The 19,250-nt window shown below is 49.2% G+C and overlaps 7 protein-coding genes across 7 annotated transcripts; 4 read left to right on the top strand and 3 right to left on the bottom strand.

The window, feature by feature from the left end:
- Positions 1-3,000: 3,000 nt before the first annotated feature.
- Positions 3,001-3,360, top strand: CTRU02_203047 (uncharacterized protein; the record flags this gene model as incomplete). Its single annotated transcript, XM_036731368.1, has 1 exon — positions 3,001-3,360. The coding sequence occupies one exon, from the start codon at positions 3,001-3,003 to the stop codon at positions 3,358-3,360; it is 360 nt and encodes a 119-aa protein (XP_036576803.1).
- Positions 3,361-4,071: 711 nt separating this feature from the next.
- CTRU02_203046 (uncharacterized protein) lies at positions 4,072-4,800 on the bottom strand (the record flags this gene model as incomplete). Its single annotated transcript, XM_036731369.1, has 1 exon — positions 4,072-4,800. One exon carries the CDS (start codon positions 4,798-4,800, stop codon positions 4,072-4,074), a length of 729 nt encoding a protein of 242 aa, XP_036576804.1.
- A 1,451-nt stretch (positions 4,801-6,251) lies between these two features.
- Positions 6,252-8,264, top strand: CTRU02_203045 (peptidoglycan binding domain-containing protein; the record flags this gene model as incomplete). Its single annotated transcript, XM_036731370.1, has 6 exons — positions 6,252-6,334; positions 6,385-6,544; positions 6,607-6,921; positions 6,980-7,091; positions 7,189-7,377; positions 7,435-8,264. 6 exons carry the CDS (start codon positions 6,252-6,254, stop codon positions 8,262-8,264), a joined length of 1,689 nt encoding a protein of 562 aa, XP_036576805.1.
- A 2,003-nt stretch (positions 8,265-10,267) lies between these two features.
- Positions 10,268-10,600, top strand: CTRU02_203044 (uncharacterized protein; the record flags this gene model as incomplete). The annotated part of the gene is made up of 1 exon (XM_036731371.1): positions 10,268-10,600. One exon carries the CDS (start codon positions 10,268-10,270, stop codon positions 10,598-10,600), a length of 333 nt encoding a protein of 110 aa, XP_036576806.1.
- Positions 10,601-11,202: 602 nt separating this feature from the next.
- Positions 11,203-13,148, bottom strand: CTRU02_203043 (arylsulfatase; the record flags this gene model as incomplete). The annotated part of the gene is made up of 6 exons (XM_036731372.1): positions 11,203-11,759; positions 11,822-11,918; positions 11,970-12,286; positions 12,338-12,690; positions 12,747-12,888; positions 12,938-13,148. The coding sequence occupies 6 exons, from the start codon at positions 13,146-13,148 to the stop codon at positions 11,203-11,205; spliced, it is 1,677 nt and encodes a 558-aa protein (XP_036576807.1).
- A 994-nt stretch (positions 13,149-14,142) lies between these two features.
- CTRU02_203042 (vegetative cell wall protein gp1) lies at positions 14,143-15,928 on the top strand (the record flags this gene model as incomplete). The annotated part of the gene is made up of 5 exons (XM_036731373.1): positions 14,143-14,380; positions 14,443-14,693; positions 14,745-14,879; positions 14,942-15,318; positions 15,382-15,928. The coding sequence occupies 5 exons, from the start codon at positions 14,143-14,145 to the stop codon at positions 15,926-15,928; spliced, it is 1,548 nt and encodes a 515-aa protein (XP_036576808.1).
- Positions 15,929-16,319: 391 nt separating this feature from the next.
- CTRU02_203041 (cap22 protein) lies at positions 16,320-17,048 on the bottom strand (the record flags this gene model as incomplete). The annotated part of the gene is made up of 2 exons (XM_070204132.1): positions 16,320-16,696; positions 16,745-17,048. The coding sequence occupies 2 exons, from the start codon at positions 17,046-17,048 to the stop codon at positions 16,320-16,322; spliced, it is 681 nt and encodes a 226-aa protein (XP_070061895.1).
- Positions 17,049-19,250: the final 2,202 nt, after the last annotated feature.

The raw sequence follows: 19,250 nt of genomic DNA, 5'->3' as shown, positions 1-19,250 counted from the left end.
CCATTCAGTGGAAAGCCGCGAGACAGAATACCGTTACCACTTCTACTACAGAAGCGGAACTCCTTAGCCTCGAAAACACTGCTAAGGAGACCATCGCTCTCAAACGCTTATTTCGGGATATTGAACTAGACCTCGGAGACGTATGGAAGATCCATTGTGACAATCGCCAAACGATTCGCCTGGTAGTAGGCGACAAGGAACGCATCTCAACGCGCCTTCGCCACGTTGATATACAGAACATGTGGCTACGCCAAGAGTATGCCAAGAAGACGTTCGACGTGGTATATATGCCTACCGACGAGATGCCAGCAGACGGTCTCACAAAAGCACTCTCCCGAGCGAAGTTCGAACACTTCAGGGCACTTCTAAACCTACAAGACATTCGGGCACAAGTCACAAGAAGCGAAGAGAAACAGGTGCGCGCGAGCAATGCTGGCCCGGAGGCCGAAAGTTAAATTTTGACTTGGCCCCTGGCCAGGAAGCATGATACGCTCCCAAAGGAGCAAAAGCAAGCGTACTTACGCCCCGTAGGGCGGGCTCTTTTAACGACCTCGGAGGGAGGCCGCGTACGTGTCCATCAGGACGTTGTACGCGGGGAGAACAGCCGCCGGCAAGTGTCCTCCAACAAGGCTGTCAATGGCAGCACGGAGACCAGCCGCTTCGGCCACGGCCGGAACCGCTGCAGAAGAGTCAACGGGCAGAGGAAATAATAACTGATGGGCAACCCACGTTGTGGGCCAATCAGAAGGCAGGATTTTCAGAAAATTCAACTGGCAATAATAAGAGGCAAGTACGACGGTTGAATAAAGGAAAGTGCGATTATTGCGCCAGGCGGCGCGCAAGGGCGAATTTCGCCATATTCACATCACTTCGAGCACAAAGACCGAGGCGAATACAACAACACCTCTCTTTTGTTATATATATATTCACAAGAGGCTCTGAATAGCCTCATAATCTTGTATCTAGGCGATAGTAGCGATATGGCCTCGAGGCGCGGTTTTCCAGACGACTACGCGCCGTCTGGGGGGGTGTGTCGTGCTGGCTCCGGGCCTCCGGACCCACTCTGCCGCGTCTCGGCCGCGAGGTCACGTGACCTCGCTCCAGCGACCGTATTCTTAAGCGTCCTTCGCTCCGCTCGCTCACTTAGAGAATACAAGCCGTTTTGTTCCTAGTTGATGCCGCCCGTGCCTGACGTCGGTCACCACACGCAGTATTTACAAATGGACCCACCTCGCCAGGGCCGATTTAGGGCGACAAAATGAGGGGATACGACATTTCAGATGATTTCTTGTCTGCATTTCTCAATATTCTCATCAGTAGTAATGCATGCCGAGTCGCGATGAGGTTTCCTTTTGTCATTGTTACTGGAGATGATTTGAAATAAAACAAATCGTCTAATCTAACCGTAATCCGTGGTATCCGAAGTCAGCTGCCGTCATACGTCTAATTTTCGTTTTAATTTTTGGTAGTTATCGTTGACGGTTTCTAATTCTGCGAGTCATTCTTTCTAAAATATTTCACCTTAACGGGATGTTACAGGCACTGCCCGTTCATCGTTCCGAGATATAGGAAGACAACTATGCCAATTATGCATTCTCCTTGGTTCACAGCTTTGACTGGAGGTGCTTCAATTGCCACCCATATCGCAGCTCAATGACAATTTAATAAGGATGAGTTTGTCCGTGATCTAGGTGCAACAGGATGAATGAAGAGGTAGAGTAAGGCTGAAACGCCAGGAAAGGAGCTGAACCACTGGTTCAGAAGCTCATCTGCTGGGCACCTATAGAAGTGAAACAGCAGCAATACAGTATCTGACTGCATCTGACTGCTACCTTCAGTGAATAATTAGATATGTGGGAATTTTGTGTGATCAGGTTTGCTAAGAATACTGTCGTATACGCGACGAATTTGAGAGAGATCAGTCTTAATGGTAGACCGTCGCTATGACAAGCATTGTTTTGTGAATTTAAGGCTTAGCAATATGTACATCATCTAGAACAGCGGCAACGGTGTTGACAAGTCCGTGAGCAAATGAATTACAGAGCAGGGGATTCTTGACAGGAATTAACAGATGAACGAACCAACAATCTGCATCATTTGGACGTATAGAGAAATCCGACTTAGCCAAGAGAGGATTTGCCTTGATGAAACCTAGTTTATGCAACATCAGTCGTCTAACATATAATAACAACTAGCGAAAAACTATAAATGTCATCCCATAGTCGGCACCCAATCTGCCAATTTGTAGATCTCTTGGAAGATTCCAAGCTAATCTAGATTCCTGCCATTTTTACGCCATAAAGTGGGCTCGTATGACCAACCTCTGCGACATGTTCTTCCTTCTGGTCTTAGGTAGTTCGGGAATTGTTTGCCCCCGAGTCCTCAGTCGGGAGATACCCGTAAAGCAGCAAGGGTTCATCGGAGGATATGGCGCACAGATAGAGAGAAATATAAGGCCGCTGACGTTTGCAGATCATGTGGCGATAAGGAAGTTTGTTCTGGTTGACCCGCATCCAAACGGACAGCTCCGTGCCAACCCGTACGGAAAGCGTTCTGCTCCAAATTAGCAACAGAAGTGTGCCAGGAATTGGCCAATTAAATGATCAAATTTGCCTTGGCTATGATCTAAAAGGAATGAATACCACGCACATGATGGTCTGCTGGCTGGCAGCGGTCGGCGGAGATGTCTCCTTACGGAAGCCATGAGAGGTACTAAAGGTATTTATCAGCATTGCGTTATATGCGAGAACAGGCATTTCACTTTCCAGTTTAGATGATACTCTAATTTTTAGATACATTCTAAAAAGCAAAACTAAGTATAAAAACCCTCATGTCACCCGTAAACTGAGATTTCATTCCGACCTCATACTTCAATTGCTCGTCTTTTCACTCCACTTTGCACATTAGCATCCCAGCCAGCCAGTATTGCACCCTGCCAAGATTTGGCTCTCTTTCTCAGCACCTCAACCAATATCTCATTATCTAGACAACTTATTCACAATGAAATTCCAAGTTTCTGTTGCCGCTCTTTGCCTTCTGGTCGGCCAGACATGGGCCGCCTGCAGACAGGTTTCAAACGAGGAGGGCGATGCCTTGAGGGTCGTTGAGGATTGCCCTTGGGACAGGTCGACCCAAACCACCTTCCGATGCCCCACAAGCCAGGCCGCCGTCGACTCCACCTTCAGACTTAACATCTTTGTCTTCACTTCTGTACCCCAAGATCTTACTTTCAAGATTACGGGCATGTGGGAGACTAGCGAAACCTCTTCCTCGTACTTCTTCTGCTCTGCCGGATCAAGCGAGGAGAGACTGCTGCCTGGATATGGACAGGTCTTGAGGAAGGTTGAAGTCGTCGCTTGATTCGGCTTGTTTGAGAAGGACAAGTGAGCGACATCACTCAAAGGCTTCTGTTTCATGTATAAGTTTGCAGAACCCCAAGAAACAGTCGGTATGCAGTTGGTTTGATGTTCTGGGATACGTGTCGTAAATCTGGATAGGAATGGTAATGCATTAATAGCATACCGAACTGAACTAGGGTAAGAACATGATGGTTGAAGCAATGATAATTGGTTAATGTGCATACTATGGAAACCGTGGCTGTGATCAGAAAGCTTAAAGGAATGTCGTCAATCAGTTATCCAACGGTGGATATATCCGTTCTAGCATTTACAGCAGATAGAACATCATTTGCGGGGTTTCTCCATTTTCTTTCATATCTTGCACTGCTGGCTCATACATCAGTCGCCATATTAATGGTATTCAATGTGACATGGCAAGGTTTTGACAAAGACTGGTGTATGTTTGAAAATCGATCTTTCAGAAGCAACTGTTTTTGTCACGTGGCAATTCTTAGTGTACTAGTCATAATACAAAGGTTGTTCTTGACATCTCTAGCTCTAACTCAAGAGGAAAGTAGGTGGTATGCAGACTGGCACACGAGCCGCTACACCATACAGATAATTCCTAGGTCCCGCAGCTGGCAACCTGTTGACTATCGTAAACTGCCCAAGCGCATATGAGCCGCCCTAAACTGCAGAAGACAGCCCATGGTTATTAGTCGATGCACACCTCTCATTGCCTTGAGGGATTGCTAATTTTCCGGGTTTCAACAACGATATCCGGGTTCAGCTGCCTCAACGCAGAGGTGAGTTCTGCAACGGCGGCATCAACTACATCGTCGGTAATCGGATCGAGTATGTCGATGATGAAGAGTGCTCGTGTGGTCGAGTCGGTGAGAGCAGTGCGGGGGCCTTGACGCCAATTCCACCGGCGACAGGTAACACCACCTTCGTCGCACCAAACTACCTCTCCGGCGTCTGGATGCTCAATGACTGTTGCACCACTGGCCGTCACTTCAAAGTTTTCCTGGCCTGTAGCGCGGATGCATCGCGGGCTCCCGTGGTATTTGTCCAGGTCCTCGCCGCCAAATGGAAGTTGATATTTGACCGAAATGGCGTTGTAGATGTCCGTGAGCCGGTTGACTCTCGGTAAACCACCAGTTTCCACTCGTCGTGTAAGTGCCTCGAGACTGTTGCGGTACTTCTGGGGCTTAGCACCGAATGCCTTGTACGCCGTTCGCCAGGCCGCCACGTGGGGAAACTCTGCAATGGGTTGCTTTTGAAATTTCTCTCTTGCGCTAGCTTCGGCTTCCTGCAGCAAGTTCTCGCTCAAGTCGTTGCTGGGCCCTGTTGGAAGGCCGTCGACGACCATCAAAAAGGCTCGGTAGTCGGGCCGTAACTCAAACACCTCGGCAGCCACATGTGCGCCCGCTAGAAATTCTGCCAGATTGTTGGTAGACATTTTGTTTGCTGTCGTGGAAGCTAGAGTAGAAGATATTCGACTCAATCGTGGTAGTAATAGAAACTGGAATGCGAGAATGTCGTCGATTTGCAATGAAACCTTTGTTGGACGTCACGTGAAGTCTCACACGGCAGTACAGCTGACAAACTTATTCATCGAATTTCAAGATGTTTGGAGGCAAACATTGTCTCGAACAATGGAAGGGCTTTTATTCCTTTGTTTTGTCGTCGATGTACACAAAAGCGATCCCCATTACTTCAAATTGAGAGGCCAAAAGCTGGGATCCACATCATGTTTAAAATTGACAATAGGGCGCGCCCACAGAAACATTGGAGTCGAGTCCACCATCAACATTAATCTACAGCATTGACCTTCCTGCTAGCGAAGCATTAAACCTCATCTATGGGAACATCTACCAAACGATCAAAAAACTTGTGTCTGCTTATCTAAGAGACTTCTTACTTATTAGCCGCTGTCGCTTCGGTAAATTTACTCCGCCCTCTTGACTTTTCCTCAGCCTACCTTGGTTCAATGCAAGGATTTGCGTCATGCCTGTGTGTGTGGTGACGATAGCCTAACGGGTGCGGCTTGGCGCAGAAAATGTGTGGCTCTTTCAATAAAGTATTGGAGCGAGCAACCGGGAAAAGCCGTTGGTAGTGAACATAAGAGGGGCAGTGAGACCAGCTGTGGAACATGCCTGGGAACAGGTGGTGCAAAAGATTGTGGGCCAGAGGCTCACCACGGGAAGAAGCAACACAAAAACATAAGCGCTAACTTAAGACAGTATAGGCAATAAGGAAGGTGCAAGAATTGACTCTACTTCAATCGGATACACCGTGAGGACAGCAAGTTGTTTTTTATTGTGTGCTCGGTATTTCCGTGTTAGTGTCATGAGGACTTGATATCGATGCTTATTGGGTCTCACTGAACCAGTGTCTCATCTGGCTCATAATTTGAAGACAGGATGCAATGTGATCAGAGGTAGGCTATCATCTACCCTCCTCCTTGACCCATACGCAGTATTCGTGAACCAGCGATCATTGCCCCGAATGAACTCTTACTTGTTAAGTAAATGCGCAAATGTTGAAAACACTAGTATCAAAGAATTACAATCTATTTAATCTTTTTAAGCCTTGAAAAGATGCTTTCATGGTAGAGTAGTGCTTTCATAAGGTACCTTCCAGTGGAAGTACCTTATTTCAGCTACACAGCCGCAGACGCACCAAGAAGTTGAAGCTGTGCAGTAAGCTGCATCAACCCAACCACCAATTGAAACTAGGGCGACATTGCATCGCCAAGCTGAGTCCCCTTGCCGTTACCAGGCTAGGTTTAGTGTCCTACGGTGAAGCGTAGATAAAGTAGACACTGCTCCTCCCACTAGATTTCTCATCAAGATTCCCATCAACAGACAACATCTGCCATTTTTTGCAAGCCAGCAATATCTACCGAAGATGGCCCAAGTAACGCGAGGGGCGCATAAGCGACTCATTATTTGCTGCGATGGAACATGGATGGACTCACTGGGCAAGAAAGGGTAAGGCTCCAAACACCATCATCTTCATCACAAACTCCTAACTTGCGCAGCGCCGAGCCCCAATCAAACGTGACGCGCATCTCGCGTGTCCTGAGACGAACATGTCAGGACGGCACCCATCAGATCATCATGTATGATCCAGGCGTCGGAAGTTCAGATAGCGTTGTCGACAAGCTTACTGGCGGCCTCTTTGGCAGTGGTCTAGACCAGGTACACAAAACCTACTAGGCTAGTCTGATATGCGAAACGATCGGTTCTAACAGCGAGACTAGAATATTCGGGAGGTCTATAACTTCATTTGCACCAACTACGTGGATGGAGACGACATCATACTTTTAGGGTTCTCTCGTGGTGCCTTCACTGCGCGCTCTGTTGCTGACATGATCGCCACTGTCGGTTTGCTCACGCCAATGGGACTCGAGCAATTTTACTCTGTTTTCGAGGACTATGAACATATGAGTGACGCCAAACGGGACACCAAACTATATTTGTTCCCGAACATGCCGCCTTACAAGAATGAACAAGGACAGGCTAAACGCCAGTGGGAGGCAAAGCGAAGGGCACAATATCAGGAATGGCTCACAAAGGTATTTCCAGCAGTCTCTTCAGCAGTTTCAACTGCTTCGCCGCTGACCGTCACTTTAGAATGGCTATAGCAGACACACCTACCAGGATGGTAAGACCGACATCACAATCAAGGCAGTTGGGGTTTGGGACACTGTCGGGACCTTGGGTATTCCGCCGGCGCCAGTCTTTGGTCTGCGAGGCTCAGCCAACCAATAAGTCTCCCCATTGTTAGGCAACAGGAACTTCACAGCTAACCTATTGCACATGGAAGTTTTCCAACACTCAAGTCTCGGACCGTGTAGAGAATGCATTCCATGCTCTCGCTCTGGATGAGCCCAGATACGCATTCAGACCGGCGCTCTGGGAGAAACGTGACAATACCAAGACGAACCTCAAGCAGGTGTGGTTTCCCGGCACTCATAGCTCAGTAGGAGGCGGATGGCATGAGCAGCAAATTGCAAACATATCTCTCGCTTGTATGGAGCTCTTTCTACCCGTTGAAGACAACAAGAGAATTCAGCTAACATAAACAGGGATGTGCGACCAGCTTTCAACCATCGGTGTGGAGTTCAGCCAAAGCCGAATGGACGACACATTCAATCAAGGGTTACGATACTCTGCCGGGCACCCTTTTGCATACGTTCCTCAGAACTCCTGGACCTCATGGTTCTCCTCAAAGACACCTCTTCTATGGGCCAACTCGGCCATCTGTTCCGTCAAGCCGTCAAGTGTCAAGAGAGACATCGCTGAATGCAGTGGGAAAGATTCCCATCCCACGGGAAGAAAAGAGGAACTCTGGAAACTTGCTCGTCCTTGGGCTCTAGGCATAATGCGCTACCCAGACAGCATCATACAGACCATCGGCGGAGTTACAGTCCGGCACCCTGGCCTGTTTATGCGCGCTGACCCCGATACAAACCAAGACACTGACCAGCCTCTGCAAAACACTGATGAAAGTGTACACAGCAGTGTCCGAGTCAGGATGGCATGTCAAGGCCTCGGTACGGACGACGGTGAGGTTTGGAGTTGCAAACCCTTGACACGCGCAGACAACGGCAGCGAGCTCTGGAGAATAGAACGGGGTTCCGGCCTGAAGTCTTCCGAAATCGAAAGAATCAGAAATTTCAAACCCAGGGAGCTAAGCCTTAGCAAAGATGAGTACAACGGCGATTTGTACACACCTGGGGATGGGGATGGCCAATGGCGATGGGTGCTTTCCGAAAAGCAGGGAGAAAACAATTCTTCAGTGCGGGTACTGCCGGAGGAACCAATGACTGGATATTGGGAGCGTCATCTTCTTGCCTTGACAGCGGGAGCACCCGACGTATGGAGGTGGGCAGAGGATAATTCTCGCCAAGTGTGACCTTGAACTTGCAGGTTGGTAAAGGTCGACTCGTTTTAGTGGCGTTTAGGATACGGGGACATGAGAGATACTTTAATTCAATGTTGTGGTCATGGTTTAACTGTTCGATTTCTGAATCTTTAGCTTCTAAACTTTTTTTTTTTCTACCATAGCCGTTTTCCTTGTATTAACTGATCAATATGTTCTGCCTTCGCGTTAGACGTCCAGGGCCCTAATAAGAAACTACTCAAAACAGCCTGCACAATATAAGCTGCTCACTATAGCTTGAAGCTTAAAAGTTCCTGATTTATGGGGCCATCAGAATCCCCGATACGATCTTGGATTCGCGCTAGGGCATTTACTTGCAGGTGATCAATGTGGCTTTTTCGTGTGATATATGACTGATTTCTGACAGACGAGAATGCCAGCCATGTCTGAGAATGCGTGTCAAATTGGTAGATTGACTGGTCGACTGACAGCCTGTGCGACTGTGGAAACCACACCTGTTAACGGGCAAGCCTTTCCCAGATTGGATTGTACCATCCAGAACGGGTTGTTGTGAGATCACGATAAATGATCTGTCATCTTCAAATAAAAACAAAGATTTAGTCGTCAAATTTAGTTGTTTGATCCTTCTTCTACTTACTGTCATAGTACCCGAGCTTCACCACGTGTCACCAATTTGTTTCTACCCGTGCTTCTCCGATTGCCTCGAACCATCTTCTCATCGCGAGCTCCCCAACAATTCAAGTTGGAAAAGAGACAGGGCAACAGATGTTCCAGACCGTCTAGCTGCCAAGGTCTCAAAACCAAAGTCGCCTGACTTTCTTCAAGACTTGCAGTCACCACGGCAGCCATATCTGTGCGTGACTGATCAACTGGGGTCTCCAGCATTCCAGAGGCGTTGTTCGGAGGTCTTGATCATCCCTATCATGTCTTTCAATAAAGCAATGTCACGAGTGAGCAGTCCTGCAGATGCGGTTCGAAGCTTTCCGTACGAAAGTGGATTTTGTTAACAATCTTTCGCTTGAATTCACCTTGTATTCCTGGTTGATGTTCCTGCTTGAACACCACCGTCTCTTTCCCAGCTATCAAGTGCTTGGCTATGCCGTTATCTCGATCACTATTCAGTTGTAAATAAACCAGCCAGGAAACCCTCAAGCTTCCATCACGTATTAAGTAGAGTAAGACAATAATCAGGTCGTTTGCCCAGTTTGCCAGGATAGGCTTTTATGGGTTGATGACAAAGCTGCAGCCATTGGGACCATACACCATCACGAGTATCTACTTTTAGGCCTAAAAGAAAGAAGTAAAGAGGTGCATGTTGTTTCTACTGCAGCCATTGAGCCATGAGAATTTGCAGTTTGCGTGGTACTCGCAAAAAACCAGTCAGCAATGAAAGAAAAGGAGACGGGGGGTGGCTTGGCCTGTTGATGTACTCCACACGGGGACTGAAACAAGGGAGGCCATGGCAGCAAGAACTAATAAGATCTGCGCCGTATGGAACGTGAACTCATTAAGTAGGGGAAGTCAGTTGAGGATGTTAGTGGAAATGTCAAACTTTAAAATGAGGACCTGAGGCATGAAGCTATTAATGAACTAGGAGGTATTGAAGCCCCGTTGTCATTGTCCAGAAATGCCAAGTCCCGCTGATCCCTTTCTCAAAGTTGCCAACACATGACTCCCACCGAAAGGTCCGACCGTTTATTTTTCGGCGGTAACACGGACTCCGGGTCCCGTAGTTAACTCTTTTAGACCGCCCAAGTATTATTGGCAGCACTACCTACCGGCTGCCGACGATAAATTACTTATTAATGATCCCCTTGGCTCCCAGACTGAGTCGCTCCATATTACGGGATATACGTAATCATTCCTGATCCATAAAGGCCGGCGTCTTCCCACCTAACCACAATAGATGAACCGTAACGTCCTAACCCCATCCATTCATTCACATTCGTTAAACTAAGCCAGCTCAATCAGCCAGCTTTCCAGTCATTCGTTTCCCAACACACAAATCGATCATAATGGTCTCCTTTCACTCATTTATCGTCACTTTGATCGCGCTCGGCGTGTCTGCGGCTCCAGCCCCGCAAGCTTCCGGTAACCCCGAAACCCCCACGGAACCGCGCTGCGACGGCGTTCAATGCCCAGCGAATTCCGTCTGCAAAGTTTTCGACTTCAATCTCGAAAAGCCTGTCGGCTGCTTCTCGGAAGGACCAGTACCGCCGGAGACCGAGACTTGCGGCAGCGTCATCTGTCCCATTGGAACATCCTGCTGTAACCCCACCTGCGGAGTGTGTGCAAAGCCGGACGAATCATGCTTGCAATGGGTTTGCGACTCACCGGTTCTTCATTAAAATCAACAAGTGGAAGGGTTTTGGTCTGCTACAGCAATTAGGCGTCGTTAAGGAGTTGCGGCGTCGGGTTAGGATATGCGCCATGGCGAGTTGGATGGTGGTCTGGGTGGTGGAACTGGCAGCATCTGAAGACATTCAAAGAGGCTTCCATTGCTAGGTCACTTCAAACCTTCACCAAATTTCAAATTGGACTTTTTATTCATAATTTGCAACTCCTGTTAGTGCAGACTTATCATCATGTGCGAAATGCGTACATTCATGTTCGCGCGATACGCAGGTTCGGCCCCGTGAGGGTTACTGCCCAGACAGATTTAAGTAATTCTTCACAAGGATGTCAGCAATTGTGTTGGAAATCCAATACACGATGGTCGCGATATGGAAATTCCACACACTTTTGCTTTTGGTACGACTTTTCCTTCGCTTGCATAGTGTCAGTTACTGATAGAATGAATTAAGAATATGCTAGGCACTCCTCGGACACATTTCCAGTGTTCTTGGTAGATTGTCAGACCATCGGTAGACCAGACGAACCTTGATTCTTGAAAAAGGGGAAACTCCACAACTTCATTTGACTGGCCGTCTGATGTTTAGAGAAAACTACACTAAGCCTTGGTGATTGGGAATTCGGGTGTCTGGGTCATCCCTGTTTCCGCATAGTATCTCTCCCAGTGATCGACAAGCCTCCGCAACACTTCGGTCTCCGTATCTGACAAGTCGTTCATTTCCGCCGGATCTTTCTCCACGTTGTATAGCTCCCAATCGTCTTTACCTCTAGGCTTGTTCAGCCAAACGGCTTTCCATTTACCCTCGCGTATGGCCCGCAAGCCGAAGAGCTCCCAGCCGTGAACGTGCACGTCTTCCCCATGCACTGTCGACTCTGAAGCGGAGTAATCCGGGGACGAGAGGTGGGATACCCACGATCTGCCGCGGGGTATAACGACTTCGCGGCCCCTGAACGAGGTTCCAGGATGTTGAATCTGCGCCATCTCGAGGATAGTGGGAAGAATGTCCATGACAGTCGTGAAACGGTGAGTGATTGCTTCGCTTTTAGCCTGGAAAGGTGGATAACGAATCAGACACGGACAACGGATGCCACCTTCTGTGATCCAGCATTTGGAACCTCGAGAAGGTGCTGTTGCTGCACAGGCCCATCGAGCTCCTAAAATAACCTTAAGAATTGCCTACGGAAACTATTGCCAGGGGTTCAGCATCATTACTCACCGTACCAAGCAAAGGAAGACTTCTCCCCGATGTTGCCCAAACTGTTATCATAATACTTCTGCACAACACCGGCGAATGTTGTCTCTCCTCCCATCATCTATGACAATAATCAGCGTGGGCTTCAAAATGTGGACGAATGGGGGCTTACGGGGATTGCCTCCAACGCAGCACCTTCGGCACCATTGTCCGACATGAAGAGGACGAAAGTGTTATCCAGTTCATTGGTAGATTTGAGATAGTCGATGACACGACCGATATTTTCATCAATCAGCTCAACCATAGCGGCGAAGACTTCCATTTTTCTTGCTGACTCTTTCCGTTCAAGATCGGTCAAATCTTTCCAGTCCTTGCCCAGCACCCCTGTGGGCGGCGCATGCTCGATGCCCTTGTCAACCAGGCCGAGCTCGACGAGACGCTGTAATCGGCGTTGTGTCAATGCATCTGGGCCGTCATCATACTTTCCAGCTGTGATCTGTCAGTAAGAGATGCTGATTGAGCGTCTGTTTATGAGCACACCGTATTTCTCTACGACCTCTCGAGGAGCTTGCAGAGGCCAGTGAGGCGCGGTAAAAGGCAAATAGGCAAAGAAGGGCTCTTCCTTTTCTTTATCGTTTCGCTCTTCCAAAAACTTGATCATGCGATCGGTGAAGTACCGTGTCGAGTAAAAGTCTTCCGGCAAGTCCGTCCTATGATCGATGAATCTGTCTCCATCCATCCAATGGCCCTCAGTGTTCAGACATGGGATTTGAAATTCATCATCATCCAGCTGAGGCTCATAGGCGTGGTGATTGCCTGAGCCAGGGAGGAAGGAGAAGCTCTTGGTAAAACCACGACTGCATGGAGCAAGCTCTTTCGTCAAGCCAAGGTGCCTACAAGCTTGAAGTCAACTCCGGTTTCCATAGGATTACAAGATAACATTTCTTACCATTTACCAGATATTATGGTAAGATAGCCGTTGTCTTGTAGAATTTCAGATAGGGCTGCGACCCTCCAGTTCAGGTATCCCTCATATCCTGGCTTGTCTTTAAAGTAATCTCCGAATCGCCGCATATGTTCAGCCATTTGACCTTTAAGCTTGTCAGTAAGAAACTCGTCCACAAGGGATATTCAAATTACCTAGTCCAGCGATGTGATTATCCGTACCAGAGAACAGCATGGAGCGCGTCGGTGAGCATGCTGACGCTGTGTGGAAGTTTGTCATGCGAATGCCATCTTTGGCCAGATTTTCCAGCACTGGCGTGTTGATCTCGCCTCCGTAAGGACTGACATCGGAGAATCCAAGGTCGTCAGCAACGATGATCAAGAAGTTCGGTCGCTTGTTTGCCATTTTGGGTATGAATTGTTTTGAGATTGTTCAAGAACGGAGGTTTGAGGTATCGGCGGTTGCGCTCCTCAAAAGGCTGGTGTCGGATCCTAAATCAGAGATTCATACGGCATGTCGCAATGAGATCCCAAACTCACGCAATATTTATTACAACCTAACTTGGAACTAATAACCTGCTTCTGAGGGGCTGGAACTGCAATAAAACGGGGTGTTGCAAGACGCCCCAAATGAGCGGAAACCGACATAATATCTCCCCGTGCTTCCCCGTTGACTATTCAGATTTACTCGTGCCGGCCCCACTTTCGAGATCCGCCGAGATCCAGCGAAGACATTCTGGGGTGGTTTTTGCTAGTTACGCAGTAAAGAAGGATTATCGCTTATGCAGCTTTTTTTTGACTGCGTCTTTGTCAAGAGAACAACTTCCGGAGATGACTACGGCAGTCGGCCCACCTGGGACGATGGAAATCATCATAGGGTTTGCTAAGGCGGAAGCCCATTGTTCTACACCAAAACATTTGGCCTTTGTTCTAAGTACCTTATCACTGAAGATAGATTTTGCTGCTGTAAAGTTTGATTTATGACATTTTGGGTTGTTTGTCTCTGCCCACAGTCTCTATGTTCATAGATGAAGAATAGGACAGTTGACGGGGAAGGACGGGGAGATAGAAACCAAACCCAGTGCATACCATTCTGAATTTGGCCTAGGCCGAAATCTTGCATCAGCCATGGAGCGGACCCATCATTAGAACAAGGGCCTGGCATACCAGGTTACGACTCTACCATCAAGCTGGTTCAACTTCTCCGGTTGACCAACTTTTCTGGCATCAGCAGCTAGGAAATCGTCAATTAAGTTATCTATGGCGCGATCGTAACCTGGGAGTCTACAAAGCTAGGATGATCGGTATAAAATCTCGACTCGCTCAGCTGCTCCTCTTGGGATGGATCAGTTGAGTTGACAGGCAAAGAGCGGACAACATCACCCCTTGAATCAGCGAAAATGTTTAGTCACTTGAACTTGAGACAGTCTTTCAACAAGTCATTGTTGTCAACGATCCTGTTGATTGCTGTGTCACAGTTCAACTTTGGCTTTGATCAGCAAGGGTTCAACTCGACACAAGCCATGGACGCATTCGAACGACAGTTCGGCTGGTACAACCCGACGAAAAAGGTGTACTATCTTGAGAGCTGGTGGCTCTCCCTTTTTGCAGGTCTACCCTACATCGGATTTGGGATCGGTTCGTTTCTCTTCAAGATGCTCTATAAAAGAAACACCAGGCATCGGCTAACACTACCTTAGGGATTTTAATCGGAAGTTCAGTGAGCAAACGATACGGCAGACGGATGTGCATGTTCTCCATGAGCATATGGTCATGCATTTCGACAACTGTAATTATGACTTCGAAGAATCGAGACCAGATCCTGGCGGCGCGTATACTAGCATACATCTACATCGGCATGGAGCTGGCCGTCGTACCGATTTACCAGTCTGAAATCACACCACAGAGTGCCCGTGGCTTTGTTGTTGGGACATACCAGCTAAGTCTCGCTGTAGGTTTAAAAACCCCATTTTGTTTTCGTTATATAATCTGACAATACCAGGCGGGCGGTTTAGTCGTGAACGCAGTTGCGCGAGGAACTGGCAGCTTGAGCTCATCAGCCGCGTACCTGATTCCCTATGGTCTCTTCTACGTGGTTCCGTTGATAGTCATCGCCGGAATATGGTTTGTTCCTGAGGTATCTATGAACCTTTCCAAACAGCAATCCGAAATTAATTACTAACAAACATTTCTTATCAGTCTCCGCGTTGGCTTGCAATGCAAGGCCGAGATGAAGAGGCCCTTGTCGCCCTCACGAAACTCCGCGAAGGCAAGTTCATCGAAGAACAAATTGCCGCCGAAATGGCACACATCCGCGCCGGCATAGACCGCGAAGTCGAGAAGGGTACATTCAAAGACATGTTCCACGATAAGCAGGTTACGAAGCGAACCATGTCAGTAATTGGCGTCAACTTCTTCCTGCAGGCGACCGGCTCCATCTTCGCCAGCGTCTACGGTGCAATTTTCGTGAAGCAGCTGGGCTTCATCAACCCATTTACCGTGACAATGATTACCTCTAGCATCAATATCGTCATGTGTGTGTGCTCCATGGTCCTCCTGGACAAGATGGGACGAAGGTGAGTTCTCGCCGCAGGGGTAGTTCACGGACCAGTTAGCTGACGCGGGCATCGGGAATGCAGAAACGTCATCTTTATCGGCGGATCAATTCAGACGGCTGGCCTTTTCGCTATGGGAGGCCTCGGTCTCACATCCAACCCGAGCGTGGCCGTCAAGTCTGCCATCGTCGCCATGATGATAGTAATGACCACCGGCTTCGTTCTGGGATGGGCACCCACTTCCCATGTCCTCTCGGCCGAAATCCCAAGCATGCGCCTGCGTGACATTACCTACCGCACCGCCAGTGTCGTCAACATCGTCATGCAATTCACCGTCGCTTTCACGATGCCATACCTGCTCAACGCACCGTATGCAAACTTGGGATCGAAGGTCGGTCTGATCTTCGGCAGTATAGCCTCCTTGTCGCTCGTCTTTGTTTATCTATGCGTCCCGGAGTGCAAGGGCCGCACGTTGGAGGAAATCGACATGTTATTCGAGATGAAAGTGCCAATGCGGCATTTTCAAAAGGTGGATTTGTCACAGGCAAACACTCACACCGGAAGTCCCAAGCACGACGAAGAGACTGCCTCAGAAGTGGCTATCCCATTTCGAGTGCAAGGCAAAAGCTGAGTTTGGGCACCGATGAGAGACCATTTCGAGGGATAAAAGGGCATTTATTATTGAATCATTCACTTAATCACCAAGTTCAGAAAGTCAAAAGTTTCTAAAGTCAAAACCAGTTTGAGCACGATATCTATCCAATAGCAATCGAACCTGATCAGTACAAAGATTAATGTCTTGCTCGATGTAAGCCAGACCCAAAAACCAAAGGAGTGAGACACGTTCCCGAGTACTCCCCACCATCCATCCTAACCATAAAAATTCATCAAACAAGAGCAAACTACCATGATCATTATCCTCCACATTTAACCGGTGTATCGCAGCACTATCTTAACAAGTCATCCATTCATGCAATGCGTATTTGTAAACCTCTTTGGCAAAGATCCAGCCAATGATGCGTTTAGAGCATGAAGGCGCCGAGAGCGAAGGCACCGGCAACGGCGAGGCCAGCAGCGCCGAGGAGGCTGTTGCTGCCGGGGGCGACAACGCCGGCGGCGGCGTTGGGGGAGCCGGTCTGGCCACCACCGATGACGGAGGTAGCGACAGAGGGGAAGCCGGCGCCGTTGGAGGTGAGGAAGGTGGTGGTGATGGCGCTGCGGGTGTTGGAGGGGGCAGGGGTGGCACCGCCGCCGAGGGTGGTGGTCAGCTGGGAGCTGGCGGTCAGACGGGTAGCCAGGACGATGACGGTGTTGGCAATGCTGGTGGCGGAGGAAGCATAAGAGGTGGACTGGAAGTCGCAGACGCTCATGATGCTGTTGATGCCTGTAGGATGGGAACCTGGTTAGCTATCGCGTTATAGTGTATGGATTAGCGCAAGAGACTCACCCTCGAGGCTGCGCTGCTGGTCGTTGGGGACCTTCTCAGCCATGCAGGCGGAGCACTGGGCAGCCAGGTTCTTGACATCGAAGGAGGTGTTAGTGCAGACACACTGAGCATCGAGCTGGTCCTGAGTCTGGTCGCTGTTGTTGTTGCCCTGGCCAGGAATGAAGTTGACAGTGCAAACATTGCCAAGGTCACGGATGGGACGGCAGATGGCATTGCAGTCCTGGGGGATGTCGTTGGTGCCGAGGCGGAGGTCAGCGTTGACGACGGCGGCAGCCAGGGAGAGGGCGACGATCTTGTACTGCATTTTGAAGGTTGGGGGGGGGGGGGGGGGGTTTGTTTGTTAAGTTGTTGGAAGAGAGTTGAAAAGTTAAGAAAGCTGAGCGAGCGTTGCGAGAAGCCGAGGCTGATAAGATTGGTTTAAAGGGCGAGAGACTAGCTGTCGAAGGCGAAGTGAAGCTGAATTGTTGTGATCTGATGAGGAGAGAGTTGGATGCAAGAGACGGGATTGTGATAGGATATTTATGTCCCCCGACGTCAACGTTCATGCCCTGCGTGAACGGTAACTCCTCTCCCCTCCTAGCAAGGCCGGAGATCCGCTTCGGTATCACTCAAAAGGGCCCCTTGGTATCGAAACACCCACCAGCCTGTGCCATGACGAGACGATGAGTGGCACTGATGGGGAAACAAGGGTAAGAGGAGAAGCTCCTCGCCCCTCGGCCAGGGCTATGGTGGTGGGCAATGCCAAGGTGCATTGCAGAGGCCCCGAGCTGTCCAAGCCTCAGAGCCGAGGACTCAGTGACGCTATTGGCATCCTGGATTTTTCGGCTGAATTGGGGATAGTGCCTCTTCTCTACCCAGCGCATGTACATCTTACGGTGTTCTAGCCGCAGCGTGTAGTGCGGCAGAGGGCGGCCCAAGACCTTTCTTGCAAGTGTAGGCAGCAAATATGGAAGCATAACATCGTGAAACGCCTCGTTGCTGTCATCCGTGCCTGTCGCCTATCTTTCTCCACGTGAACCGGCGTATACTAGTGCCGTTGCTCAAACCTTGTTGTTAGCGTGCCCCGGTAGTCTATCTGGTAATGCAGAATCCAGCCAAGAGATGGGGGTTTCTGGTCAAGAGCCAGTGTTTGGAGGTAAAGTGGGATGCAGGGAAAACTCGACGCACAGCATGGGTCTTTGCGAGATATCATTCTTCGGCGTATTTTTTCTTTTTGGTCCCAGTCGTGGTCTGTCCATCCAAGACCTCGATGACAGGGTATTGGAACCGATTGCTTGGTTCCTTACGGTTGTCGACCATCCGAGGTCCGCATCGAAGCCTTCTTAGTGAAAATAGGAAACAACAAAGTATCAACGGGACACATCACTCATACAGCATAGTAAAAACTGTCAGATCATGAAGGTCGGAGTGTAGTGTTGGCAGTGGCGATGTTCCGTTCCACATTGTGCCTTTAGAGTATGCTTTACCACTTCAAAGTTGCGGGACATGACGCTGGACAGCTGCCAGTCCTCAACTCTCTTCCTGGCCTCACTCCGTAGCAGCAATCCGGTCTGCCGCAGTGACGAGGATTGGACCGACCAGCCGCTCGGTACTACCCTGCCAAGCTCAGAGCCATAAATGCGCATGGCGCTGACTGGGTCGCCCCCCTCTCCCTCTAATTGCCGTTGCCCCAGCCTCCCAAGGCCAGGCTCAATGTCCGCATTGCGACTCTCAAGCCTCTTGATTGTCCCGACGATCCCTCCGTACCGAGCTGTCGCGTTTCACCTCCGGCCGCAGCTCCGGGCCGTGCGCAAGGGCAACTGGCGGTCCCCTCGCAAGTCAACACTGCATTTTCCCCCCAAAATCGTCCCGTTGTACAGTCCCCTTGCAACTCGGCTGCTTTTCATTCCAAGGCGTGTGTCACACCGAAATGCCGACTTTGCCAGTGTTGGTTTGTGATGCAGAGGCTTTCTTCAGATCCATGGCAGCCGTTGTGCGGCCCGCCCAAGTGTGTAGCATGATTCAAGACGGCTAACCGTCCTCAGCTAGCCCGGATATGAAAGTGCCCTAAGAAACAAAAACAGTCCGTGCTATAATTGAGGCCTGATTTTTTATGAATTGCTTTCGTGGTGACCAGCAACAGTAATCCGGAGATAACCTCATGAGTAGACGCGAAAATCAAGTCCTGGATCACGAGGCTGTCATATGACAGCATGGGTCAACTTTATGTTTAGCTAGCAGTGGCAACATGTCGATTACAGTAATTTCTCAAATCAAGGTTGCTTATTCGAGGTTTCGACCGGACTTGGCTTGGAAATGAGGCGGATCATCGCCTGGGCAACTCTTAATTAGTAACATCCGTCGGGCACGCCACATTATCAACGCCAACCCCCAAGAAGCTTCGATTGAAGTTCTAGCCCTGTGCTATATTTTGCCAATAGTATGGGTTTCAATACATTCACTTTATGAGCGCAGACGATGGAGAAGAAGAGTTTGACTCGTTCATTGCCTGTTCAACATGACCGTT

The sequence above is a fragment of the Colletotrichum truncatum genome, assembly GCF_014235925.2.
Source record: "Colletotrichum truncatum strain CMES1059 chromosome Unknown Contig_0002, whole genome shotgun sequence".
Lineage (NCBI taxonomy): Eukaryota > Fungi > Ascomycota > Sordariomycetes > Glomerellales > Glomerellaceae > Colletotrichum > Colletotrichum truncatum.
The sequence above is the reverse complement of the archived record's forward strand: the minus strand, read 5'-3'. Positions and strand labels throughout refer to the sequence as shown.